This window comes from Carlito syrichta, unplaced genomic scaffold (genome assembly GCF_000164805.1).
Source record: "Carlito syrichta isolate Samal-C Ts95f unplaced genomic scaffold, Tarsius_syrichta-2.0.1 Scaffold305873, whole genome shotgun sequence".
Taxonomy (NCBI): domain Eukaryota; kingdom Metazoa; phylum Chordata; class Mammalia; order Primates; family Tarsiidae; genus Carlito; species Carlito syrichta.
In genome coordinates, this window is record NW_007249969.1 from 223,844 (window position 1) to 249,268 (window position 25,425).

The 25,425-nt window shown below is 44.1% G+C and overlaps 1 protein-coding gene across 1 annotated transcript in view; it reads left to right on the plus strand.

The window, feature by feature from the left end:
* SPRED2 (sprouty related EVH1 domain containing 2) overlaps positions 1–25,425 on the plus strand; it is a 54,034-nt gene that overhangs the window by 23,752 nt on the left and 4,857 nt on the right. Inside the window, exons 3-4 of the mRNA XM_008062872.2 lie at positions 6,371–6,539; positions 9,124–9,188. Coding sequence (XP_008061063.1) covers positions 6,371–6,539; positions 9,124–9,188 — 234 coding nt within the window. The remainder of the gene's footprint in view (positions 1–6,370; positions 6,540–9,123; positions 9,189–25,425) is intronic.

The following is a 25,425-nucleotide window of genomic DNA, read 5'->3' on the forward strand; positions in this document are numbered from 1 at the left end:
TGCCCAGGCGGGTCTTGAACCCGCGGGCTCAGGCAGTCTACTCACCTCAGCCTCCCAAAGGCGCGGGATTACAGGCTGAGCCACTGAGCCCGGCTGAGAGTCAAATATTTTAAATCTGAACCAATTGGGTAGACTAACAGTAGTCTCTTACTGTTGCTTACTAATGTTAAACAGTTGTAACTTTAAATTATCTGTTATTTCCCTTTGTGTATTTACCTACTGGGGCCTTATTTTTCTCCTTGATTTGTGTACTCTCTTGTATAATAAAAATATTAGTCTTCCTCTGCCATATTTGCTACAAATATATTTTTATAATCTGTTGCTTGCCCTTTTATTTTAGTTGGTGTTCTTTTTTCACAGAATTTTGACAGAAATTTTTTTCACTCCTTTCTCTTTTTTATTGTGTAGTTCTGTGTTTTAATACACTATCTTGTTTGAAGGGTTATATTAAAAAATTTTTTTTTTTTGAGTTGGAGTCTCACTCTGTTGCCCAGACTGGAGCGCAGTGGCCGCTCCTGGCCACCACAGCCTCGACCTGCTGGGCTCCAGCGATCCTTCCGCCTCAGCCTTCCGAGTAGCCGGAATTACTGGCACGCGCTACCACGCCCGGCTGATTTTTTGATTTATTGTAGAGATGAGGTCTCGCTGCCCAGGCGGGTCTCGAACCCGCGGGCTCAGGCAATCCACTCACCTCAGCCTCCCAAAGGTGCAGGATTACAGGCTGAGCCACCGAACCCAGCTGGGTTACATATTTTTTAAAGCTATATTTTTCTGGTATTTCTTTGCTTTGTCATAGAATATTTCCATCTGAAATGGCTCTCTAGGTTACAGCCCAGCCCCCTTAATTTTACAAACACTGTCTTCCCAGTGTCTTGTATAGTAAACTTTTATCATTTTGTTCTTGGACCTTTACATAATTAACCTCAGTTAAATTCCTGCTACATTCTGAAAGAGAAAGATATCACTGTCTCCACATTGTAATAGGGAGACTCAGTGCTCCAAAAAATGACCCAATTCCTCAGTCTGGGTCCGCAGTCATTGGCATAGCCAGCACTGGAGCCCATTTCTTTGCAAAACCCAGTCCCTTCACACTAACTCTGCATACTAATAGGGCACTCCCAGTCCTCTGTCCACCCCCTGGAGTCGTGGACCGGCTTCTTTTGTTTGTTGCTATTGTACGTGATCATGCTATCTTAAAAGTGTGCTTATCTCCTCCCCCATCATTTCTCCATCTCCCCATCCCTCTTTCCACCCTTTTTACATTCTGTGATGCTGTAATTCTGGCCTTTCATATTTTCTAGTACTTAAATCACACACCCATGCACCCAGTTGTACTTCTGCATCTTTTCATCCCTCACCTTGCCTGTTTCACGCTCTGGGAGATTCTGGAGTCCTGTACTCAGTGATAGACACACGCACACACACACACACAAACCCCTTTGGAGTTTGGTGACTCCTTTGGCCTCTCAAGCTTCTGTAGTGCCCATTGGAGGGTATTGGCCCACATAGCTCGGCAGCTGGGGTGGGTTGTTGAGAGAATCCCCTTCTACAAGGTAGAATGGCAAAGAAACGTTGCAGACCATCTTTAGGACACATTGCATGGAGGGCCTCAGGGTTCCCAATATTCTAACTAGGGTACAACATGCTCTTTCTGTTAGAAACAGTGTTGTCAGTAGTTTTTCTAGAATTCGTCATATTGTGAGTTTTTTTTTTTTGTCTAATTACATTTTTTGTTTGTTTAATTACATGCTGTGAACTGAACTGCATTGTTTCTAGGGGAAGTCTCTGATCCAGACACACATTCACAAGGAGTTATTCTAGTTTTTTTTTTTTTGGTAGGTTAGGGACAATCAAGCCAGAGAAACTACATATAAATTAAAATTTTCTGAGTTGAATCTTATTTTAGATGGATTACAGGAGCTTCCTCCTTAAACAGCTCCTGTGAGAAACCACTTCATAAAGATTAATCACAGACTCTAAAAGGTTGATCATTCTAGTCATCGCCCATGTGCAGGTCAGTAAGCATCCTCACATACTATGTGGAAGAATTTAAACTAGCAAAGCTCTTGGAAAGACAGTTTGGCAGGATTTTTTTTTTTTTTTAAGAAAGAGAGCGAGTCTTGCTCTGCCTCCCAGGCTGAAGTGCAATGGCTTGATTATGGCTCACTCCAGCCTTGAACTCCTGGGCTCAAGCAATCCTTCTGCCTCAGCATCCTGGGTAGCTGGGACTACAGACATGTGCCACCATGCCCAGCTAATTGTTTTTATTACTTTTTGTAGAGACGGGATCTTGCTGTACTGCCCAAGCTAGTCTTGAACTCCTGGCCTCAAATGATTCTCCGCCTTGGCCTCCCAAAATTCTGGGATTACAGGTGTCAGCCACCCTGCCCGACCAGGATTTAAATTTTAAATGTGCATATCTTTTTACCTAGCAGTTCACATCTAGAACACTATCATAGAAAAAGACTCAATACACAAAGATTTATGGACAGCAAAAGTTTTCGAACATTTTTGGTCTCAGCATCCTTTTACACTCATTTATATAACATTTATTGAGGACCCCAGAGAGCTTGTGGTTTGGTGAGTTATCGCTATTAACATTTACCTTATTAAAATTTAACAATATTGTTACTGTATATGACATTTTTATAACATAATATATACCTGTTTTCTAGAGCAAAAGTAATTAGAAGAGTGGCATTGTTTTATGTTTTTGGAGAGCTTAATATCTGGCTTAATAGACAATAGCTGGATTCTGCTATCTGCTCCAGCTTTTCATCTGTTGTTATAATATGCTATTTTGGTTGAATATATGAAGAAAATCCAAGTTCACAAAGATTATGTAGTTAGAAAGGGAGAAATATTTTAATAACATTTTCAGACAACTGTAGATATTCTTCTTTGACACTATTAAAACAACCCAGAGTTGTTTCTTAGATGTGGAATCTGGAACCATATCAATGAACTTTTCATATATACATATTTTTTTAAAGTTGGAGTCTTGCTCTGTCGCCCAGGCTGGAGTGCAGTGGCACATTCACGGCCACCGCAGCCTCCACCTATTGAGGTTAGGCGACCCTTCCGGTTCAGTCTTCCAAGTAGCTGGAACTACAGGTGCACGCCATCACGCCCGACTAATTTTGTGATTAATTGTAGAGACGAGATCTTACCAAGCTGCCCCGGCTGGTCTCGAACCCCTAGGCCTAGGCAGTCCTCTTGCCTCAGCCTCCCAAAGTGCTGGAATTACAGACTGAGCCACCACACCTGGCCTCATATTCTTTTACATTAAAATATTTTGGTTTGTTAAAAAAAAAAAAAAAAAGAAATCCTCTGTTTTGTCTTTCACTTTGAATCGATCTTGTACTCATGCCTGATTTTATAACATCATGCATTGGTCATCTGGAAAATCGTGGTTTGCTGAGTTAAGCAGATCTTCCAAATGTTGACACATTTTATTCTAAATATGAAAAAAATGCATTTCTTAATATCACCACTGACTCATTGAAAAAGACTTATGTTTTGGGAAGCTGTCCAAAATTCTAATTTTCACTTAAAATATATAAGGATGTAAATTGTAGCATCATCTGTAAAAGTGACCAGATATAAATTACCCAGATGCCTGTTAGTATGGAGAATGGTTGAATAAATGTAATATATCCATAGTGAGGAATTAAACTGAGTTATTTTTACTTTCTAAAAGTAAAATCTCTAAGACATGTTTTTTAAGGAAAATAAAAGACAAGTTGCAAAACAATGTATAGATGTGGCTTCATTTAAACACAAATATGCACAAACTTATGAGTATATATAGAAAGAAGCCACAGAAAGAAAATTAGGTTGTGCCCACCACACTGGCAGTGGGTAACTCTGGAAATAAAAGGTGTTGAGGGTGATGAGGAAAAATGGAACCTTCAATATGCATCTTAAGTTACGTACATATTTTATAATATGTATATTCCTTGTATAGATTTTTTTAAAGCTTCCAACAAGAATATAATCACTTTTTTCTCTTCATGCATATTATTCTAAAAGGTATAGGTATTTTTTTAAGACTTTCTCAAGTTTTAAATTAATGCCTAATTGTGTATGTGCCAAAACTTCACCAGAGGGCTTATATCTGTTATGAAGATGAAAGCATCTGACCTTCTTCATTTCTGTCTTCAGACTAAGATACATAATGGTGTTGTTTTTTTTTTTTTGCTTAAGAGGACATAAAGAGATGATATCTGATTCTTCCTCACTTTAGGTAGCTGAACTTATGTCACTTAAACTTTTCTAAGAAAATGTACCTTCGGAAAGTTGGAAAATGTCAACCGACGGCTAATTTTTTTCACCCTAAAAATATGGAGAAACTGAGAGTCTTTGTTTTTACAAAAAGTTTATTTTGAGACTTTGAATTGAGACTATTAAATTCTAAAATAGATAACATTTGTTAGTTAAATCCTTGGTTATTTGAATTTCTCCAATCTGGAATGGGGCTGGGCTGACATTTAATCATTGTACTATTCTTAGGGAGAAATGGCCATAATAAGCAATTTAATCATAAATAGAATTGTGTGAGGAGACTGTTGTTCTGTTTCAATATAATAAAGTTAGCTGCTTGGGACTACTATTTGATATACCAGTTTGAATATTCTCATTTATTTATGAAGCTAGGAAACATTTATGAGGCATCATTTAATTTATTTTTGCTTTCTTGTATTCTTGGAATTTGTCTCATTTAAAGATACTCTCTTATTTGAATTTATACTAATTTAGGCAGGCCTTTATTCTTGCCCTTGCTTTGTCTAAATTAATAAGATCAATTGTGGTAGATACATGCCATGCTTTGCCAGGGAAAAAAATTAAGGCTAAGCAAAATCTTAGCAAAATCATTATAGTGTTTATAATGAAGTCATAGGAATAAATATTGTAAATAGTTTGAGTTTTTTAGTGAATAAAGAATGACGTTTATATGCATGTGATTGCAATGCTTCGTTATTCCATAATATTGAATAAACTCTGGTATCTCTATCAGTAGTAGCACTGTGCTAGACACAGAGCGAGTTATTTTATTATACGTTTTGATCTTTTGGAGTCTAGCTAGGGGGACAAGACTAATACACATGAAACTGTTAGGGAAGAATAAGAAATCAGGAACTAAATTGTGAAAATGACGGGTAGAGGCTAGGCACAGTGGTCATACCTGTAATCCCAGCACTTTGGGAGGCAGAGGTGAGAGGATTGGCTGAGCACAGGGGTTCGAGACCAGCCTCAGCAATTTGACTTCATCTCTCCAATAAATAAATAAAAATTAGCTGGGCGTGGTGGCATGTGCCTGTGGTTCCAGCTACTAGGAAGGCTGAGGTGGAAGGATCACCTGAGCCCAATAGGTTGAGGCTGCAGTGACCATGAACATGCCACTGCATGCCAACCTGGGCAACAGAGTGAGACTCCGACTCAAAAAAAAAAAAGCGAAAGAAAATAAAATAACAAGAAGGAGAACTGGAGTAGATAGAAGAGGAAAACTTGACGGTGGACATATACTGGGCAATGAGTGTGGTCATGTGTTAGGTTTCTCATGTATCCAGTGTTTTCGAAGCACGTTCATCTTCTCATTGATAACATTGGTGTTTCTATTTTAAAGATAAAAAGATCAATCTTCTCAAAGTTGCACCTCAGTAAAAACCAGTTCTGAGACTAAATTGCTAGGCACGTAGAGGTGCTAGTAATCCAAACATAAAGTTCATTGAGGCCCAGATCAGAGAGGCAAAAACTGAAATGGAGTTGATATAAAAGATGTTGAAGGAAAAATGAAATGGACTTGGTGATTAGTAAGGCCAGGGATAAAGAAGATAGAAGAGGCAAAGATGACTACAGATTTTGAGCCAGGGCGAATGAGCAGAGAAGGGTTCTTATTGCCAGATAGGGAGAAGTTGGAAGAGGAAACTAGTGGCAGTAATTTCAGAGCAAATTAGTTAAGTTTTCAACTTGTTGAATTTGGTGTCCCAGGGGAGGAAAGATTGAGAACCACCACTACATAGGCCCCAATCTAAGAGCAGTAAGCCTGGAACAGAGAGCAAAGACACAAGACCTGGGTGTCTGTCTGGTGTTCCACAGCCAGGGACAGGGGGAGGAGGCTAAGTGAGACAAGGGGTGGTAGAGGGCAACAGGACGCCAAAGCCAAGTGGGACAGGGAGCAGCAAAGATCGGATGGACTACAAGCAAGCAAAGATTATTTTCTAAGATGGAGACACTCACAGATGCCTGAAGGCAGGGACTGGAGGGTTTCCGTGAGTTGCCACCAGTGATGGTTCCTAACTAGACTTTGTAGTCAGACCTAATCATGGCTGTTCCACAAGTAACCAGCCTGTGTGTTTCCATCCTTCAGGTGGTATTGGAATGCTATGTAAGAAAGGACTTGGTCTACACCAAAGCCAATCCAACATTTCATCACTGGAAAGTCGATAATAGGAAGTTTGGACTTACTTTCCAAAGCCCTGCTGATGCTCGAGCCTTTGACAGGGGAGTGAGGAAAGCAATCGAAGACCTTATAGAAGGTATTGGACTTGTCACTGCATTCTTCATGAGACTATGGAAATGTTCCAGATTCTTTTTAATTCCAGTAGTCTGCTATCACATATACATATGTGGTTTCTTTGCGGGAGAGTTTGAGGCCAGGTCAGTAGATGCCAAAACTTTCAGAACATCCAAGGAGAGTAATTAAAGTGACAATTCAGGAAAGAGAACATGGATTTCAGAGTAAGGAGTGATTCCAGTTGATTTTTATACTCTACTATGAAAAAATAAGCAGATTTTGGATTTCTGCGTGCATTTTTGCAATTTTTTTTTATTGCTTTCACTTTGTCCCGACTATTGAAATGGCCTTGGTCTGGTCTGTCTTGGCTCTGAAGTAGAGAATGGATTTTGGTGAGCCCAGAAGGCTCCTGGCCTACCCACTGTCTTCCTGTAATCAGAGACCCAGGGTGTACAGCTGCCACTGAAAAGGAAAGAGATCTGTGACATCGGGAGCCCTGGTTTGGTTTAGGCCTTGGTCTATGGGTAAGTGAGTAGTAGGCATTGTGTTACATCTGGTCATGGCCTGGAAAGCCCTTTGGACGGTCAGTTCTCATGGTGGGATTGGCTAGAGTCCACAGATGCAAACACACGAATTCTCCACGTCAGCACATCCAGTTATCATTCAGTTAACAATCAGTTAAACTAGTGTTAAAGGTGTCATAGCCAGGGCCCTGTGAAGAAAGAAATACCAAGCAAGGTATGTGAGTGCCAAATTCAGAATCTGGGGAAATTAATTACAAAAGAATGTATGTTTCATCTGCTTAAGAAATGAATGTCATTTTCTTCATTGTGGATTTGGGGGAAGAGAAAAGCAAGTCTCAGAAAAATCATGTAACATTATAATCAGTGATAAGATAGCTCTAACTAGAACATGAATCCATGAACAACAATCATAAACTAGCCAAAAATTTACAACAGAAACAAGTGTTCACATCATAGGTCTCATATAAATGACAAATATTTAAATGTCTGGGTTTTTTTTTTTTTTTTTTGAGTCGGGATCTCACTCTGTTACCCAGGCTGGAGTACAGTAGAATGCTCATGGCCACCGCAGCCTTGACCTGCTAGACTCAGGCGATCCTTCTGCCTCAGCCTCCCAAATAGCTGGAACCACAGACATGTACCACCATGCCCAGCTTTTTTTTTTTTTAATTTCTTATAGATACGAGGTCTTGCCAAGTTGCCCGGGCTGGTCTCAAATCCCTGGACTCAGGCAATCCATTCACCTCTGCCTCCCAAAGTGGTAGAATTATAGGCATGAGCCACTGCGCCTGGCCTAAATGTCTGTTATTAAACATAGCTTTTAAATGTTTAGAGAGAAAATAGCTCCTATATTATTGACAGGAGTTTTCATTGGATTGTACTTAATCACTGAAGTTACACACAAAATGTGGTTCTCCTACTTGTAATTTTTTTCTATATATACTAGCTGTTTTCTATCAAACTTGCCTTAAACTGATTGATTGGAGTAACTCAAAGATTAAAGAAAAATCCTGATGCCAATAGGAATTACACAGAGGGCATTATGGGACTGTTTCTTTTCCTCCTGTGATCTCTTGTTGAAAATTTAAGCATTTCTCATCCCTTTCTGAGCAATTCTTTTAATTTCAATTTTATGTAATAGCAAAATATTTTCTAAGTTCACATTTGGAAAGGCCTAACCAAGAAAAGGAAAAGATAGAGGATAAATTTCCCTGTTGGCATATATGCCACTTAGATTTAAATGTTTTTCTTTTGGCCTTTTTTTTTTTTAGTCAATTAAGTTGATACACATAATTTCCAGGTACTTTGGAGGGGGGTGTGTGTAGAGTGTACTGGTTTGCATACCAGAATGAAGAAAAGGGTGGACAGGTAAATAAGTTGAACTCTAAAAACCTGTGTTGGTTTTATGAAGAAATAAGCTGGATTTTCTGAGGGCGGCCTTAATTTTGACTTGGAAAAGCAAAGAAAACTTACACCCTGGTATTGCAAGAAAAAACCTCCCTACCTGGGTGTTCACTTAGACGGTCTCCTTGCCTGGGTGTCCGCTTAAAAGGGAGGCCACAATCTGGGGTTTAGAATATAGTATCTGAACTCAGAATTGGGGGTGACTGTGCAAGCTGTTTCCTCACTGTTAGATGAAAAGACCAGAGAAGCTAAACCTCGTTTACACAGGGAGATTGTGGCGGGTCTACCCCGGAATTCCCAGTCCAGTGCTTTTCCCACTGCACAGCTGAGACCTCGAGGTCACTGCAGAGGCAGGGCTTGACACATGCCCTCAGAGGACTGGCCAGCCTCTCCCTTCCCCTCCATGGTGTCTCTCTGTGAACTTATTCTCTAGCGGCCAGTGCAGAAGTTGGAGAGCGTAATTGGGAACAACAGAAGGCAAAGTTAATTTAGGGAGCATTCAGGCAAGAGTCAATTGAAGAGTAAATTAAAGCATTTAATTCGCAGGTAACTTGTTTCTGCTGGTGATTCACATTCGAAAGGAATGGAATGTGGTTTTATTAAAACAGCCTTTTTAAAATGATCAGATTTGTCTTACCCTCTTGGGAAACACTTTTTATTACATTTTTGTCTTTTTAGGTTCAACGACATCCTCTTCCACCATCCATAATGAAGCTGAGCTTGGTGATGATGATGTTTTTACAGTAAGTTTCCTTTGTCCTTTGCTTTCCAGATTCGCTGATGAATAATCAGAGAAATTGTTTAAGGGTCTGAGAGAGACTTTGCTGTGTGGTATTTGCTATTGCTGTTGAGATGGCAACAGAGAGATCTCTGTCTCATCACAGTTTTCTCTGAGTTAAGTTTGCCGCTGTTGCTCACGAGGCAGAGTGGTACCATCTTCCACACAGCCCAATGCTGTCAGCTCTCCTGAGTCTGTCCAGGGTTCTCTCAAAGTCATCTTTCACATTTGGGATGACTAACTGCCCTGATTTGCCTGGATCTGTTCTCATTTTAGCACCAAATGTCCCTCATCCTGGGAAACACCTCAACCCCATCCAACCAGGACAGTTGGTCACACCCTCCTTCGAGTCTTCTGTGAACATGCTTTCCTCCCCGGTATTGGTGGGGAAAGCCAGAGTACCCTTCCTGAAGAATAATTAAACAACAGATACGAAAGGCCTGAAGGCTGAGTTAAGGTTAGGCCCAAGTCTGCTAAGGCAGGAAAGGCCTTAGATGTTTTGATGCAGCTTGAGTTAATGGGATGTAACTGGAGACGAAATGATTTCTCAGCTTGCTTCTTCAGTTGAATTTGTGCTTCTCAAAGGTAATTAACCAACAGTTCGTTGCCTGCCTGCTGTGTGCCTGGAGCAGCAAGTTGCTGTTGGATAGCCTTTTCAACCTCTGGGGCTTGACCCACAATAAGAAATGCATTTATGTCGTAATCCAGGGTGCTCTGCCTTCAGAATTGTTTTCTTTGTTTCATTTTCTTCCTTTTTTTAAATTATAAAACTCTTGAAACACAGAAAAATGGTAAAGAATAATATAGTGAATAACTATACCTTTTACCTAGATTCAGCAGTTACAACATTTTGGCGCAATTAACTTATCTGTGTGTGTATACTAACACTTTTTTTTTCTTTTTTTTTTTGCTGGTCCCTTAAATCCTTTAGTTTGCATTTCCTAAAAATAAGACATTCACAAGGGAACTTCAGAGCAATAAAACTACTCTGTACAATACTGTATGGTGGATATATGTCAATATACATTTGCCTGAACCTATACAATGCTCAACACCAAAAGTGAGCCCTAACATAAGCTAGAGCCTGTTTGGATGACAATGATGTATCAGTTGGGTTCAACGATTGTTACTAATGTACCACTGTAATGGGGAATGTTGTAATGAGGAGGCTATGTGTGTGGGGAGGGGCAAGGGACAAATGGAAAATCTCTGTACCTTCCACATAGTTTGGCTATGAAACTAAAACTGCTCCAAAAGATAAAGTCTAATAAAGCAATTCTTTTAGATAGGCATTCCCCTACATAGCCATACCAACGTTACTAAGGAAATTAATAGGAATTTCCTTAATATCCACTTCATAGTCCCCCCAATCACCCCGAGATTGTCTTTTGTAAGCTTGTTTTTGTTTCATATTTTTAAATATTGGGTGCAACGCTTTAAACTTGTTTCCCAAAGTTTTCATGGTTTGCGACTGGTGATTTGAAAAACCACTACTTTGGCAATAGCCATAGTGCCAGTCCTCAAGAAGATAACAGGATGGCTGAGCACATTGGCTCACACCCGTAGTCCCAACTGCTTGGGAGGCTGAGATAGGAGAATCACTTGAGCCCAAGAGCTCGAGGCTGTGGTGAGTGTTGATTGCACCACTGCACTCCAGCCTGAGTGATAGCGAGACCCTGGCTCGAAAATAATAATAGCAAGGTGGTTTGCAAAAATGAGATTGGGAGACTTAGAGACTGGCACCGACTATAGTTTGGTCAAGAGATGGGGAATGGGTGTGGGGTCAGAGAAGACATTGGGAGGTGAGGCTGCACTGGGGCTCTGGCATTTGAATGGAGCTCAGGAAGGAACTTCGAGACCAGGGAGCCACAGGCCAAGGCGGAAGCAGGGGTGTGCGTGGTGAGTTGCCTGAGCATTGCCAATCTCAACTTGACGTGAACAGAGCGAGCGTAGGGGTTTCAGGAAATGAACTCAGTTGTCCTTCCTTGGAGCGGCTGGTGTGATGTGGCTCTGAACAGGCTTCCTATAGTGCTCGGAGCAGATCCTCTCAACAGTTGGCATGTTGCTTACATCTGTTCTTTTGTCACGTTTCGAGAGACAAACAACAGCAGGCGGGTTAAAAGGTGGCTTCCTGTGCTCCAGAGCAAACCTGTCACTCGCAGCTGCTTCCCAGCTACCTGCCAGAAGTGATTTATAGAATCGGGTGAGGGCGAGGAAGGGATGATAGAAGCCAGATCCCTCCTGGTTTTGTCCTTTAATCCACAGGGGATCCATGTGCTACTCAAGGGTAACGCCAAATGCCTGGAAGAAAGTTTAGAGACAACCCTGCAGCTTCCAGGCACTCACAAAACCCACTGGAGATGGTGCCACTTAATTAATTGCGTCCCTTGTAGGCCTTGATGTGTATGATCAATGACCTTCATTCCATTTGTTTACAAACAAGGACCTATTAATAATAGCAGCTCCCTTCTCGAGAGCAGCCCGGTCATTAGGCCATTGACTCAGGAATGGGAAAATGGGAGGGTAGAAATGGGGAGAAGATCATCCTGCAACTTAAAAGGGGTGGTCAGAATGATGATCTTTTTCTTTTTTTTTTTTGAGTTGGAGTCTCATTCTGTCGCCCAGACTGGAGTGCAATGGCCACTTCCGGCCATCGCAGCCTCGACCTGCTGGGCTCCGGCCATACTTCCGCCTCAGCCTTCTGAGTAGCCGGAATTACAGGTGTGCGCTATCACACCCGGCTCATTTTTGGATTTATTGTAGAGATGAGGTCTCACTGCCCAGGCGGGTCTCGAACCCGCAGGCTCAGGCAATCCATTCACCTCAGCCTCCTAAAGGCGCGGGATTACAGGTTGAGCCACCAAGCCCGGCCGATGATCATTTTCTAAGAGAACACGGAGTTTATGGGAAACCCTTTAGAATTGTAACTGGGGGACCAGGGGTGTATTTTTAGTTTCTTCTACTGGAAGTCAGAAGTGTCCCTGTTTTAGGAGATTCCTTGGGGCTGGGAGGAAAACCGGATATTATACACGAGAGGATAAGCACTCATTAATGTCCTACACTGGGGAGTACAGCCTAGAGCGGTCCCATGTAGTGGTTATTTGGACTTGGGTGCTCACGAAGTGTGGCAGTCTCTGCTCACCCTTTCATTCTGCAAACCAGCTTGTCCTCCTGGTGTCTCAGGATGGCAAAGCCCAGTTAAGTTTCTTGGAGGACGGTGCTCTGCCGCCAGTCAGTAGCACCACTGCCTCCGCAGCCTCCCCGCCTCTCCTTTCGGTGTGGCTGACCCCAGCCCTGCATCTTTCCTGCCAGGGGCCACTGCCAGAAACTCCTGATGAGCAACTGCTCTGACTTCTGGGTTTCGGGCACTTGATTTCGGGCATGTTTCCTAATGTTTCTCCCTCAACCAGTTCTGATTGTTCGTTCCCCTTTAAAGTCGCACAGCATGTTGTTTCGTATTTCTCTCTCGCCACTTGGAAGCCTGCCTTTTGTTCTTTTCTTTCATATTTGCTGATTGAATGAATCTTATGTAGATTATAGGAAAGTAATTCATCATTGTATTCTCTACAACCCAGTAAAGCCCTGCTCTGTAGGTGCTCAATAAATTGATAAAATGAACCTCAGGTGGATGTAGTATGTAACACTCACAGGTTTTCTTATTTGTTTGTTTAGAGTTGGGGTTCTCACTCTTACCGCCTAGGCTGGAGTGCAGTGGTACGATCACGGTTCACTGCAGCCTCGACCTCCTGGGTTTAGGTGATCCTTCCACCTCAGCCTCCTGAGCAGCTGGACCATAGGCACATACCACCCCACCCAGCTGATTTTATGTTTTTGTGGAGATGAGGTCTTGCTGTGATTCCCAGACTGGTCTCGAAATCCTGGGCTCAAGCAGTTCTCCCACTTCAGCCTCCCAAAGTGCTGGGATTACAGGCATGAGCCACCACACCCAGCTTACATTTTCATATTTCATTCATTTGCTTTCTTGTTATCCTCAGGGACTATTCAAGAGTGGGTGGTTTCGAGGGATTCTCAGTAGGTTCCTGTTGTGCTTTTTAACTGTGCTTTCTGCTAAGTCTGCAGTCGGGATCTGAGCCTCAGGGTCATCACTCATGAGAAACTGCCTGCTCAGCTTCTTCCTGCGCCACCCATCAACTCTTCCTGGCAGCAGCATCCCTTCTCAGCCCCTCTGCTCCATGGGGGACCACCATTGTACTGGAGAATCCAACTGAGCACAAACACCTAGGTGGCAAGGGTGTCCCCAGCGTTAGCTATGCCTGGAGTCCTCAGTCTCTGAGCCATTTGGTACAAATGTGTAAGCTGAACAATGCAACAATGGGCAGAAAAGGTTAGCATTCTAGGACAGGGAGTTTTTTGTCTAACAAGAATCAGCAACGCTTGCTGGTGCCTCTGACAGACCCGTTTCCTGTCACCTCAAAGCCGGGGAGACTTGCAAGGGACAGAGTTGGAAGACCCTGAAAGCTGTTCCCCCGTCATACTTCTGGTAACTGGTGTGTCTTGAAGAGGCCTTGGTGAATCTTTAGCTCTCTCCTGGATAGGCTGAGCTGGTCTGCTCCACAGCTTAGAACTGACTTCCTCCTAGAACACTGCAGTTGAAGACGCTGAGGCAAGAGGGTTTGGAGCCAGCAAGGAAGAGGTTGGTGGGGATGGGGCGTGGAAGTATAGAAAATGGACTGGAGAGAACAGGTTTGATGGTCATTTCTTTTGTTGTTGTTGGGTTTTTTGTTTTGTTTTGTTTTGTTTTGAGTCTCATCTCATTCTGTCACCCAGGCTGGAGTACAGTGGCACGCTCACAGCCACTGCAGCAGCCTTGACCTGCTGGGCTCAGGCAAGCCATCTGCCTCAGCCTTCCAGGTAGCTGGAACCACAGGTGTGCACTATCACGCCTAGCTAATTTTCTGGTGTGTTGTAGAGACGAGGTCTCATCAAGTTGCCCAGGCTGGTCTCAAACCCCTGGACTCAAGCAATCCTCTCGCCTCCTCCTCCCAAAGTGCTGGGATTGCAGGCATGGGCCACCACGCCCAGCGTTTTATGGTCATTTCATGAACAATTTTCCAAATTCCTATTGTTGGGTTTGGTCTGTGAAAGCCTGGCCATTTATTTACTGCTGCAGAATTCTAAAATCACTTAAAATGTTATGAGCATCTTCATGGAGAGGCAAGGATGACGTTTAGGTGATCTTGGGAGGATGCAGCTGCAGCGTATGCATACTTCTAGAGGAGGCTAATCTGGAATCTGTCAGGCGTCGGTGTTGCCTCAGCTGCCATTGTGCTGAGTGGCCAGACTCCAGCTCTGAAGCTGGGGGGTCAGGGAATTACTTGAGTGCTTTATAGGAGGATACTTGGGAGTGTACAAAATTGCCAAGTCTTCATCTTCCATAATAAGTCCTTAAATAATCTCTAAATCTAAAGATTGGGGAATGGTAGTATAACCATAGGATTTTTTAAATGAAGAGAAATAGGCTGGGCGTGGTGGCTTATACCTGTAATCCCAGCATTTTGGGAGGCCAGGGTGGGAGGATTGCTTGATCTCAGGAGTTCAAAGACCAGCCTGGGCAACATAGCGAGACCTTGTCTCTACAAAAAACAAAAATTTAGATGGACCTGGTGGTGCATGCCTGTGGTCCTAGCTATTTGGGGGCTCAAAAGGAAGGATTACCTAAGCCTGGGGGGTGGGGGTCGAGGCTGCAGTGAGCCATGATCGTGCCACCACTCGAGCCTGGACAGCAGAGCGAGACCTCGGCTTAAAAAATAAAATGAAAAGAAGTCACAAAAGAAGGAACCATAGAATTGGAAAATGTGTTTCTCCCAGGAGTGAGGAGCTGAGATGGACAGGACTGAGACAAGGGGCTGCCGTTTGTTTGATTTATTTAAAAGCCATACTTGTATTGCTTTGATTTTCTTAAAAAAAGAAAGGAAGGCTGGGGGGCGGTTTTCTCAGAATGGGAGCTGAGAGAGAAGGAAGAGTAGAGAGAGACACCTGAGTTACAGCAATGCTGATTTCCCCCATCTGGGGCTTTACGAAGATCAAAGACTCAGGAGGTTGTATTCTATGGCGCTGGACACTCCTCCGTGACCGCCCCTGTTTTCTCAGCCAGGTGTTGAGAAGTAGTACATCCACTAGGTCAAAAATGACACCTTAAAGGTGGGATGACGGATGGGAGTTATCTGGAAGTGTTAGGCTCGCTGGATGGTGAGGGAGCTGCAGACACGCCAAGTGCTTAGCATTCTAAGTCTTGGAGTTGGAAGGGATTGTGAGTGCATCTGAGCCAGTCTCCTTCCTTCCGGCAAGTGAAGTAGGATTTGCCTCATTTTACAGAAACCAGTGCAGAAGCCGCTCAGGCAGATGGGTGACTTGCCTAAGATCTCACAGCTGTTCATGGTGAAGGAACAACCAGCACCATCTCCCAACCTTTCCCGGACACCACAGCTGTTTTTCTCTTTTTTTGGTTGAATAATTATATTTATGATAATTCAGCTAGTCTATTTTTAAAACAGCAACCCAGTACAGAAGTTATATTATAGGGTTCTCATGGACCCAAGTTGGAAAGGGAGAGACAGAAGGGGTAAGGCTGTGGCCAGTGGCCCGTGGCCCATGTGAACCATTCCAGGAATGGACTCAGAGGCTGCGGCAATGAATGTTGCCCCCAAAGCAGCAACTCGAATCCTGACGATAGGAAGTCCTTGCCATACAGAAGGTTTTAGCCAGGCATGGTGGTTTATGCCTGTAATCCCAGCACTTTGGGAGGCAAAGGCGAGAGGATGGCCTGAGCCCAGGATGTCAAGACCAGCCTGGGCAACTTGGCGAGACCTAATTTCTACAATAAATCAAAAAAGTAGCCGAATGTGGTAGTGCCCAAGTTCCAGCTACTTGGAAGGCTGAGGCAGAAGGATCACCTGAGCCCGAAGGTCGAGGCTGCCATGAGCTGTGATCATGCCATTGCACTCCAGCGTGGGTGACAGAATGAGATCCTGACTCCAAAAAAAAAAGCTTTCTGTTGTCTTTATCTTGGGACTTAAGTGATTGGAGTGAGTAGGAGGAGTGATAAGTAAAAGAGAAAGTATTCTGAAAATATAAATTACTTCTTCAAAGTTTAACTGGTGACACTGACCTATGGTGGTTTACTAAAGAAAGCAAAAATGACCAGGCCACAGTGGCTCGCGCCTGTAATCCCAATACTTGGGAGGCTGAGGCAGAAGGATTGCTTGAGCCCAGGAGTTTGTGATGAGCCCAAGCAACATACTGAGACCTCGTCTCTATCAACGTAAATTTTTGTAATAGCAAAAAATGTTTTGAGAGGACAGCCCTGCACTGTGCACTGATCCCAGGGAGCAGTGCATCCCATAATCCTGCTGGCTGAGACCCAGCACAGAGGGGATGTTGTGGAAAGTCTCAGAAGATGGATGGAAGTGCCTTTATCTTCTGAGTGACAAGAACTATCAAACTCATATCACACAGTAAGAAGAGGATCTTTTTATTCAACCTGTAATACCTATAGTGGCTAAGTCAACATAATTAAATATGTAAGGATCTAAACAAAAGCTTTCAAATGCTCTCAGTTCCAGGAAGCCCCAGGGCATTTTGCTAACTCTCCTGCTTGAGTCTTACTTCATTTACATATATGTCATCTCACCTTTTCAAGCTGAGGACAGTAAGACACTACTATTTCCATTTTACGACTTCATACAGAGTCCATATTCAGGGTTACCTGAAACCCAGCCTTCCTGCTCTCAGCCCCTCAATCCTTTCAGTGAACCCAGCCTGGGAGTTAATCAGAGACTTTTTCTTTCATGTTAAAATGTCATATCACTTCAAAATTTATTTACTTCTTCTTATTATTATTATTTTTAGTTGGAATCTCACTCTGTCGCCCAGGTTGGAGTGCAGTGGCATGCACACTTATGTCCACCCCAGCGTCGCCCTGCTGGGCTCCGGTGATCCTTCTGCCTCAGCCTTCCAAGTAGCCGGAACTACAGGCGTGTGCTACCACACCTGGCTAGTTTTTGATTTACTGTTGAGGTCTCACCAAGTTGCCCAGATTGGTCTTGAACCCATGGGCTCAGACAATCCACTTGCCTCAGCCTCCCAAAAGTGCTGGGATTACAGGCTGAGCCACCAAGCCTAGCCTCAAAATTTAGAAACATAAAACTTTTCTTTAAATTGTTCTTGTTGTTATTTTCACAGCCGAAGAATTTCCCAAAAGAATCCTCTAGGTCCTAGGAAGAGGATAATGTCGAGTCCAGGATAGCGCCATCCCTTTCCCCCCAGCAGCTGTCTCCTAGACTGCCTGCTGCCTGGGATTATAAAAGAGCACAAGTCTGGCCTATTTCCTGATCTGCCACCTCTTTGTAAGAGGACACCTGGAACCAGTGTAGGCCCTCAGGACAGATGAGCCGGAGCTACCTGTTCCCAAAGACCTGCTGACAGGATGGCTGGCCACTTCCTGTTTGCCAAAGAACAAACTGGCCATATATTTCTCAGTCCTAGTAGTATTGAGGGGAAAGGCCTGCAGTCATCCAAACAACCTGAGCCAAGAGCTTTCTGAGGCAGTTCCAGCCCGAATATATTTATATATGGTGGGGGTGGGAGGATCTATATACTTTTTTTTTTTTTAATATAAAATGAGACTCCTCTTGCAATAGGAAGAATATTGCCTTGGTTACATCAGCCATTAAGATATATTTTGGGGGTAGATTACAGCAAAAATAATACACGCATGGTCTATAACTACTAGTTGGCCACCTTCAAAAATTCAGAATATTGGCTGGGTGCACAGTGGCTCATGCCTATAATCCCAGCACTTTGGGACGCTGAAACAAGAGGATGGCTTGAGCCCAGGAGTTCAAGACCAGCCTAGGCAACATAGCCAGACCTCATCTCAACAAAAAAATCAAAGTATTAGCCGGGCGTGGTAGTGCATGCATACCTGTAGTTACTTGGGAGGCTGAGGCAGAAGGATCACCTGAACACAAGAGGTCGCGGCTGTGTGATTGTGCCACTGCACTCCTGCCTGGGCAACAGAGTGAGACCCCTGCCTCTAAAAAAAATTTTTTTTCAGCAATCAGCAGATAAGGCAGAAATTCTACTTGAACTAAATTAACCCTATAACTCTTGAGACCACTAAGCAACAGGTTTTGCTAAACTCCCTAACTTGTCCTGTTCTTAGAGCAGGAGAGGAGGATTACACATAAAATTGTTGAAACTCAAGCAGGCCATCGAGTACCACCCCGTCATTATACACATGAGCAAACTGGGGCCTGAAGAAGTTAAACAACTTGTCCAAGATGGCTTGGCCCGAACTTGACGTTTTCCAGTTCTCTCTGTCTAGTGCTATTTTTGCTTAACAGTGCTGCATGATTCCTGGATGACATGGTTTAAGTCCTTAAACAATTTCTTAACTTTGTTTTCTGTGCCTTATTCCAAAGGCATGGGCCTACTGACCGCCTGAAACGGCTGCTCAAAGGAGGCCAGGCTCTCTGCACCTGGTGATTTCTTCAGTCAGTTCTTGTGCTCCTGGGGACACAGGGATGGCGAAATGGCTGTCCTTGTTTGCGTGTCTCTCTAGAGATGGGGCTTGTCCCCTTAGTCTCTATCTCAAGAAGGAGGAGGACATTGCCACTTGCCAGCTGTCTGTGGTCTCACCCGTGTGCTCGGTGGGCACATGCTACATGAGAGAGCCGTGAACTCAGCACCCCTTGAGAATTCTTGAGTGTCCCTGAGAAAACAGCCCCAGGCATATCCTTCCTTTCCCACAGCACTGTTTGCCAGCTGCTGCCTTCTTGTTCTCTGCCCCCACCCTCTTTTGGAAAGCAGAGATTTGGCAGGAAACCCCAGGGGAATTGAAGGGATGTACATAGGCCCAAAAAGACATGTTTCACTTTGAAATGTGTCCGACTCATCCTGAATGCCCCCCAGAACCCCTGATCAGCAGCCAGGACTTCTATCCCACGATGGGCTATTTGAACAAACTGTCTCCTCAGCTGGCCTGGCCTTGTGGTTCTTTCCCTCCCTCCTTGAGCTGCCCTTAGTCAAAGAGATTGGCCCTCTGAATGAGGAAGGCTCATTCCTGTACCTAAGGCCATGAGTAGGTACATATATGCAGCTTTAAGAATTTCCAGCTGGTCAGGCTCGGTGGCCCATCCTGTAATCCCAGCACTTAGGGAGACTGAGGCGAGTGGATTGCCTAAGCCTGCAGGTTTGAGACCAGACTGGGCAACTTGGCAAGACCTTGTCTCCACAATAAATCAAAAAGTTAGCCAGGCGTGGTAGCACGCGTCTGTAGTTCCGACTATTTGGAAGGCTGAGACAGAAGGATCGCCGGAGCCCAGCAGGTTAACACTGGGGTGGCTGTGAGTGTGTCACTGCACCTCAGCCTGGGTAACAAGAGTGAGACTCCAACTCAAAAAAAAAAAAATTTCTAGCCGCATGGTGATTCATGCCTGTAATCCCAGCACTTTGAGAGGAGCCTAGGCAATATAGAGAGACCTTGTCTCTACAAAAAAAAAAAATTTTTTTTTAATTAGCTGGGCATGGTGGCGCATGCCTGTAGTCCCAGCTACTCAGGAGACTAAGGCAGGAGGATCATCTGAGTCCAGGAGATCAAGGCTGCAGTGAGCTGGTAACGTGTCCACTATCATTTCCATACCCTCTGATTCCTGCTTTCACCTCCTCCCCATCATAGCATTATTCCTTTCCCTTTTCTTACCCTCCTGTTCTTTCTGTTCTTCCTCATCAGAATCTTTGTCTTAGTTCACTGCCCCATGAGAATGCTTTAGAAACCTGGTCACACAAAACTTGTAATGTATTACTCAAAATATTTGAGTTTTTACAGTCATCAAATGTAGTCAAACATCTATTCCTTAAAAAAAAAAGGAATCAACTTGGATGGTTAAGAAACAATTCCCATGTTATAGATATTGTTCCAAAGTATAGAAAAAGGTAGAAAGCTGCTTAGCTCCATTTATAAGACTAGCATAGCCCTGACACAAAACTGGGCAAGAACCCAAATTCACTTATGAATCTAGTTGTAACATTTCTAGATAAAATATTAATAAATCACATCAAATATTAGTAAGGCAAATTTAATGAAAGACTAATAGAGTATATTCCAGGAATGCAAAGAAGGTTTATATTGGAAAAGCTAACTGTTTAATTCATACATTAATAAAATAAATTAGAGGTAAAAAGACTGTAATCATCTCAGTAGATACAGAAAAACCATCTAGTGACATCCAGCATCTTCTGGTGAAGATCCATAGCAATCTAGAATAGAAGGAAACTTTTGGAACTTTATAATCATTCTAGTTATTTAGAAACACTGTATCTAATAGAGATTCATTAGAAGTAGTTACATCAAAATCAGGTTCGAGGCAAGCAGGGCATTGTCACCTCTGTTTTTCCATTCTGGAAGCCCTGGCAAAAGATACAATAAGGTGAGAAAAAGATGGTATAAATATTGGAAAGGAGACCAGACTACCTTTTGTGGGTTAAAGTGATTCACTTAGAAAAATCCAGAGAATTCAATTTTATAAGGGAGCTAAGCAAAACAACTAGATACAGGATCAACATAAAAAATCAGGAACTTTTCCACATACCAGCAGTCACAGTTTAGAAAACAGAAATTGTAAGCCACATTTTATTTTTGAAATAACCGCAAGGAGGATTTTAGCACCATTTTACAGATGTGAAAACTGGAGTTAGAGATGAGCTTGACCAAAATCATACACCTTATAATTACCAGACGCTGATTCAAATCTAGGGTCTGCCTGAGCTGAGACCCTGTTGTTTTTAGCATTATAATACTCTTCCTCATTTCTGTTGTTCAGCGCCTCATAGGTTGCACACTTATAATTGAACATCTTCTTTTTTTTTTTTTTTTTTTTTTTTTTTATTCGAGTCAGAATCTCACTCTGTTGCCCAGGCTGGAGTGCAGTGATGCATTCGTAGCCCACTGCAGTCTCAATCTCCTGGGCCACTCGGGTGATCCTTTTATCTCAGCCTCCCAAGTGACTGGGACTCCAGGTGCACACCACCATGCCCAGCTAATTTTAAAATTCTTTTTGAAGAGATGAAGTCTCTCTATTTTACTTGGGCTGAAGCAGTCCTCCTGCCTTGGTCTCCCCAAATGCTGGGATTATAGATGGTGCCTGGCCTGGACATCTTTTTAATAGTGGGCACTGATATTAAGTCAGAGGCAAGATTTGGGGGGGTACCTTTTTTTAGGATACATTTGCAGATGGCAAGGGCTGTGCTCACTGCATTGTGGTGCGCAAGACCTCCCAGAGTCAGCCATTCCCAGAGGTTGGTGCCCATCCTCGCTGTCTGTAACAAGAGCCATTAGACACTCACTCTGACCTTACCCCCTCCGGATGCTCGGAAACCTATTGTTGAAGCCATCCGTGGTTTTTAGGAACCTGAAGTCCCCGAGCACAGAGGATCCCAGAGGACCTCAACTTTTGTTCTTCTTGGGTCCCGAGACACCCACTGAAGGGCACACCAGGTGTAAAATTCAGCCAGGGGCACATAATTACTGGGTCTTTCAGGCAAAGTTGACCAAGATCAGGTTGAGGGGTCGGAAGGTGTCAGTAGCTTGTGCACACAAATAACAGCAAGATGTCAAAGTGTCTTGCTTGTGTGCTGTTGTATGTGCACCCCTCGGGTGGGCTGCCCATTTGCAGTTCTGTGTGGAAACACAACACAGGAGAGCAGTCCAGAGGTGAATGTGGGTAAAGGAGCTTCTTCTTCCTTTGCCCTTCTTGGAGATGCCCTGTTGGCACCTTCCTTTCATTTGTGGGTCACAATTGCTGCTTCACAAGACTCCTCTGATAGTATAGATCTAAAATAAGCTGCGGCTTCCAACAGGGCCTCTCTTTTGTACTTTCCTTCCCAGAGTTCAGACAGACCCAGAGCAATCGGGCATGGAAGGCTTCGGCTGGGCTAGGACCACCCTCAGGAGGCAGTGGACTGTGGACAAGCCTCTTGGGGGCTCCTGGCCTTCACGCTCCTTTGTACGAACTCATCTTCAGATGAGGAGACTCTCAAAGGCCTTTCTCAGTCTCCTGTTCTCAGACAAATGTCTGGGGAGTTTTGTGCTTGGCTGCAGGGGGACGGAGGGTGTGAGCATCAGAAGGGGGCACTTCTGATGGACCGATGAGTCCTAGGAAAACCAAGTGTGCCTCATTTCTCAGAAGGACTTTCTACACATTGTTAACCCAAACAGGGTCATAGAAAATAGAATTAGGGGGAACAGATGACTAACACAGAGTTGACCATGAGGTGTTCACTGGGTTTCTGAGAACAGAACGCTGAGTGTATACAGTGTTTTCAGCACATGGGTTCGTCTAGCCACAGAGGTGACTGTCAAGTGGATGCTGGGTAAGAAGTCAGCTCTTGAGCTTTGAATCACACTGAAGGGCCCTTATCTCCTCATTCGAAAGGCATTTATCAAGGTCTTTAGTAACTTTTGTGTTCTGAGACATCATCCTCTCATCTCCTGCGTTTGTATAAAGCAGGGTGCACCTTCTTACGTGGAGAAGTCGTACTTTGTGTTAATCTCAACAAAACACTTCCCAGCAAAGGAACTGCAAGCTCACCTGTGTGAGAGGCAACCGTATGGGAATTAGGAATCTTCCCAGGCTTTGTGATCAGAGAGCCCGCGTGTCAGTCCCAGCTCTGCTGGTGACCGCATGCCATCATGGGCAGGATCCCACATCTCTCCTCTGCCGGTATGTGACCTGGAGATGGTATTTTACCTCTTACCTGCAGGCTGTGCTGAGAGTTGCATCTGTACACAGCTCAGGGCCGGGCAACTGCCGCAAGCACTGACACAGTGTGACACTATGAAGAGTTGTTTGCTTTGATACTCCATCTTATCTGCAGTCACCTATGTGATAAAAGAGGGAAGCAGTGCCTTCAAAGACATGCGGAAAGGGCGAGAGTTGAAGAGCAGGCCAGAGCTAGGAAGAAAGTAAAAAGTCTTGACCAGCACCGTGGCTTATGCTTATAATCCCAGCACTTTGGAAGACCAAGGGAGGAGGATTGCTTGAACTCAGGAGTTCAAGACCGTTCTGGGCAATGTAGCAAGACCTTTTTCTGCCAAAAAAAATTTAAAATTTGGCCGGGGTCGGTGGTTCAGCCTGTAATCCCAACACTTTGGGAGGCCGAGGCGAGTGGATTGCCCGAGCCCACGGGTTCGAGACCAACCCTGGGCAACTTGGCGAGACCTTGTCTCTACAATAGATTTAAAAAAAATTTTTTTTTAATTTGCCAGATGTGTTGGTACATGCCTGTAGTCCTAGCTACTTGGGGGGTTGAGGCAGAAGGATCTTCCGAACTCAGATCAGGAGATGGTAAGCCACGATGGTGCCACGGCACTCCAGCCGGAGTAACAGAGTGAGGCTCCAACTCAAAAAATAGAAAGCACCGCCAATCAGTTGGTGTCTTTCAATTACTGGGATTGGGGAGGTAAATAGCAACTCTTTCCTATTGAGTCTTGAGCTAACTGAGAGAAAAAGAGATATGAGGCACTCTCACTAATGAGGCTCTCACGCTGGCTTACATCTGCAAAAAGTGAATATCCCAGGACCAGACCCCCGAGTAGACAGACCTGCCCCACCAGGCACAAGTGCTGGGAGGCAGGCCGTGGACCAGTCTGCCCATCAGGTGGTTCCTGAGAGGGAAACCGCCTGGAGGAGACTGAGCAAGGGGCAGAGAGAGGCCAGGAGTGTGATGCCACGGAAAGTGCGCCTGAGGGACAAGCCCAACTCCTTCTGGCTTACGTTACAAAAAAGAATTGGCTCTCATCATGGGAATATCCTAGAGTGGTCAAGATTCAGGCGTGGCTGGATCCAGAAGCTCAAGCGATAGCCATGGGTGCCCCCTCTTGGTTCTGTCTCACTTCATCTTCACACTGGTCCTTTCTCCTTGCCCTCACCAGGATTGCAGGCTTATGAGAACCCTGAGTCTCAACGGTAGAGATGGAGACAGCAACTTTTCTGAACTCTCTCTCAAAAGTCTCTCTTCTTGCTTCAGAGAATACCGTGTGTTCCTATCAGAAATTAGTCACCATGGATTGGTGGATCAGAAACAGGCATCAGCCTGCATCACATGGACCAAATCCAAGTAGAGGAGAATCCACGAGGCCTGGGTCCCCAAAGGGACACTGCAAATATGGACCAGGCTTTAAAAACTAACTGGTTGTGCTACATGGTGGAAATATGGGTCTCTTTCTCTTGAATTTCTGCAGTTACTTTTTTTTTTTTTTTAGTTTGTCTTTTTTATAAATGGGGAAGAGAATAAAAAGAACATGTATAAATCTGTTTTAACCTGGCACACGGGAGATGCAGGATTCTGCCTGTGATGACATGCGGTCACTAGCAGAGCTGGGACTGACACACAGGCTCCCTGTCCACAAAGCCCAGGGAGATTCCTAATACCCACACAGCTCTCACACAGGCAAGCTCGCTTCCTGTTCCTATGCTGGGAGGTGTTTTGTTGAGATGAACGCAAAGTACAACTTCTCCAAGTAAGAAGGTGCCCCCTGCTTTATACAAACCCAGGAGATGAGGGGATGACGTCTTACAACACAACCCTTGTTTAAAAGGATTTATGACAGCTATCCAAAGCACATCAAGTAAAAAGAGATAGATAAGCAAATGAGACAGAATATATGAGTAAGAAGAGCAGCCAAAGAGGAATGCCTGTATATTTGCCAGAAATCGAACACCTAGATAGCAGGAAAAACCTTTTCTTTGCATGTACTCGGTTAGGGGTGGCGGAAGGATTTGTCACTGAGGAAGCAGAGAGAAGGGTGGGGATTCCGAGAGACCCCAAGATGATCACCAGCTGCATTTACCAAAGCCCTTTGTGTGTGTGTGGCTCTGAGCCCAGAGGGTTGCGGAAAGTGACCTGAGGTCAGCAAATCTGCCTCATGGAGTCTGAGGTGGGAGCATGAAGCATGAAGGTGGTATAGTGGATGGCCAGTGGGATTTGCCTATTCGGTCCATATTGATAGCTGGTCATCTTCCAGAAGATATGGTTCAGGAAGCTCTCATCTTAAACTCATCATCTCTTCTGGGAAAAACAGCTCTGCATTCACCCTCCATGGAAGTGGCCTTTGCTTCTCTGTGCAGTCATCCATCTCACTGCTAGTTTAAAGTGACCTCCAAGCCTTGCGTCCAAGCCCA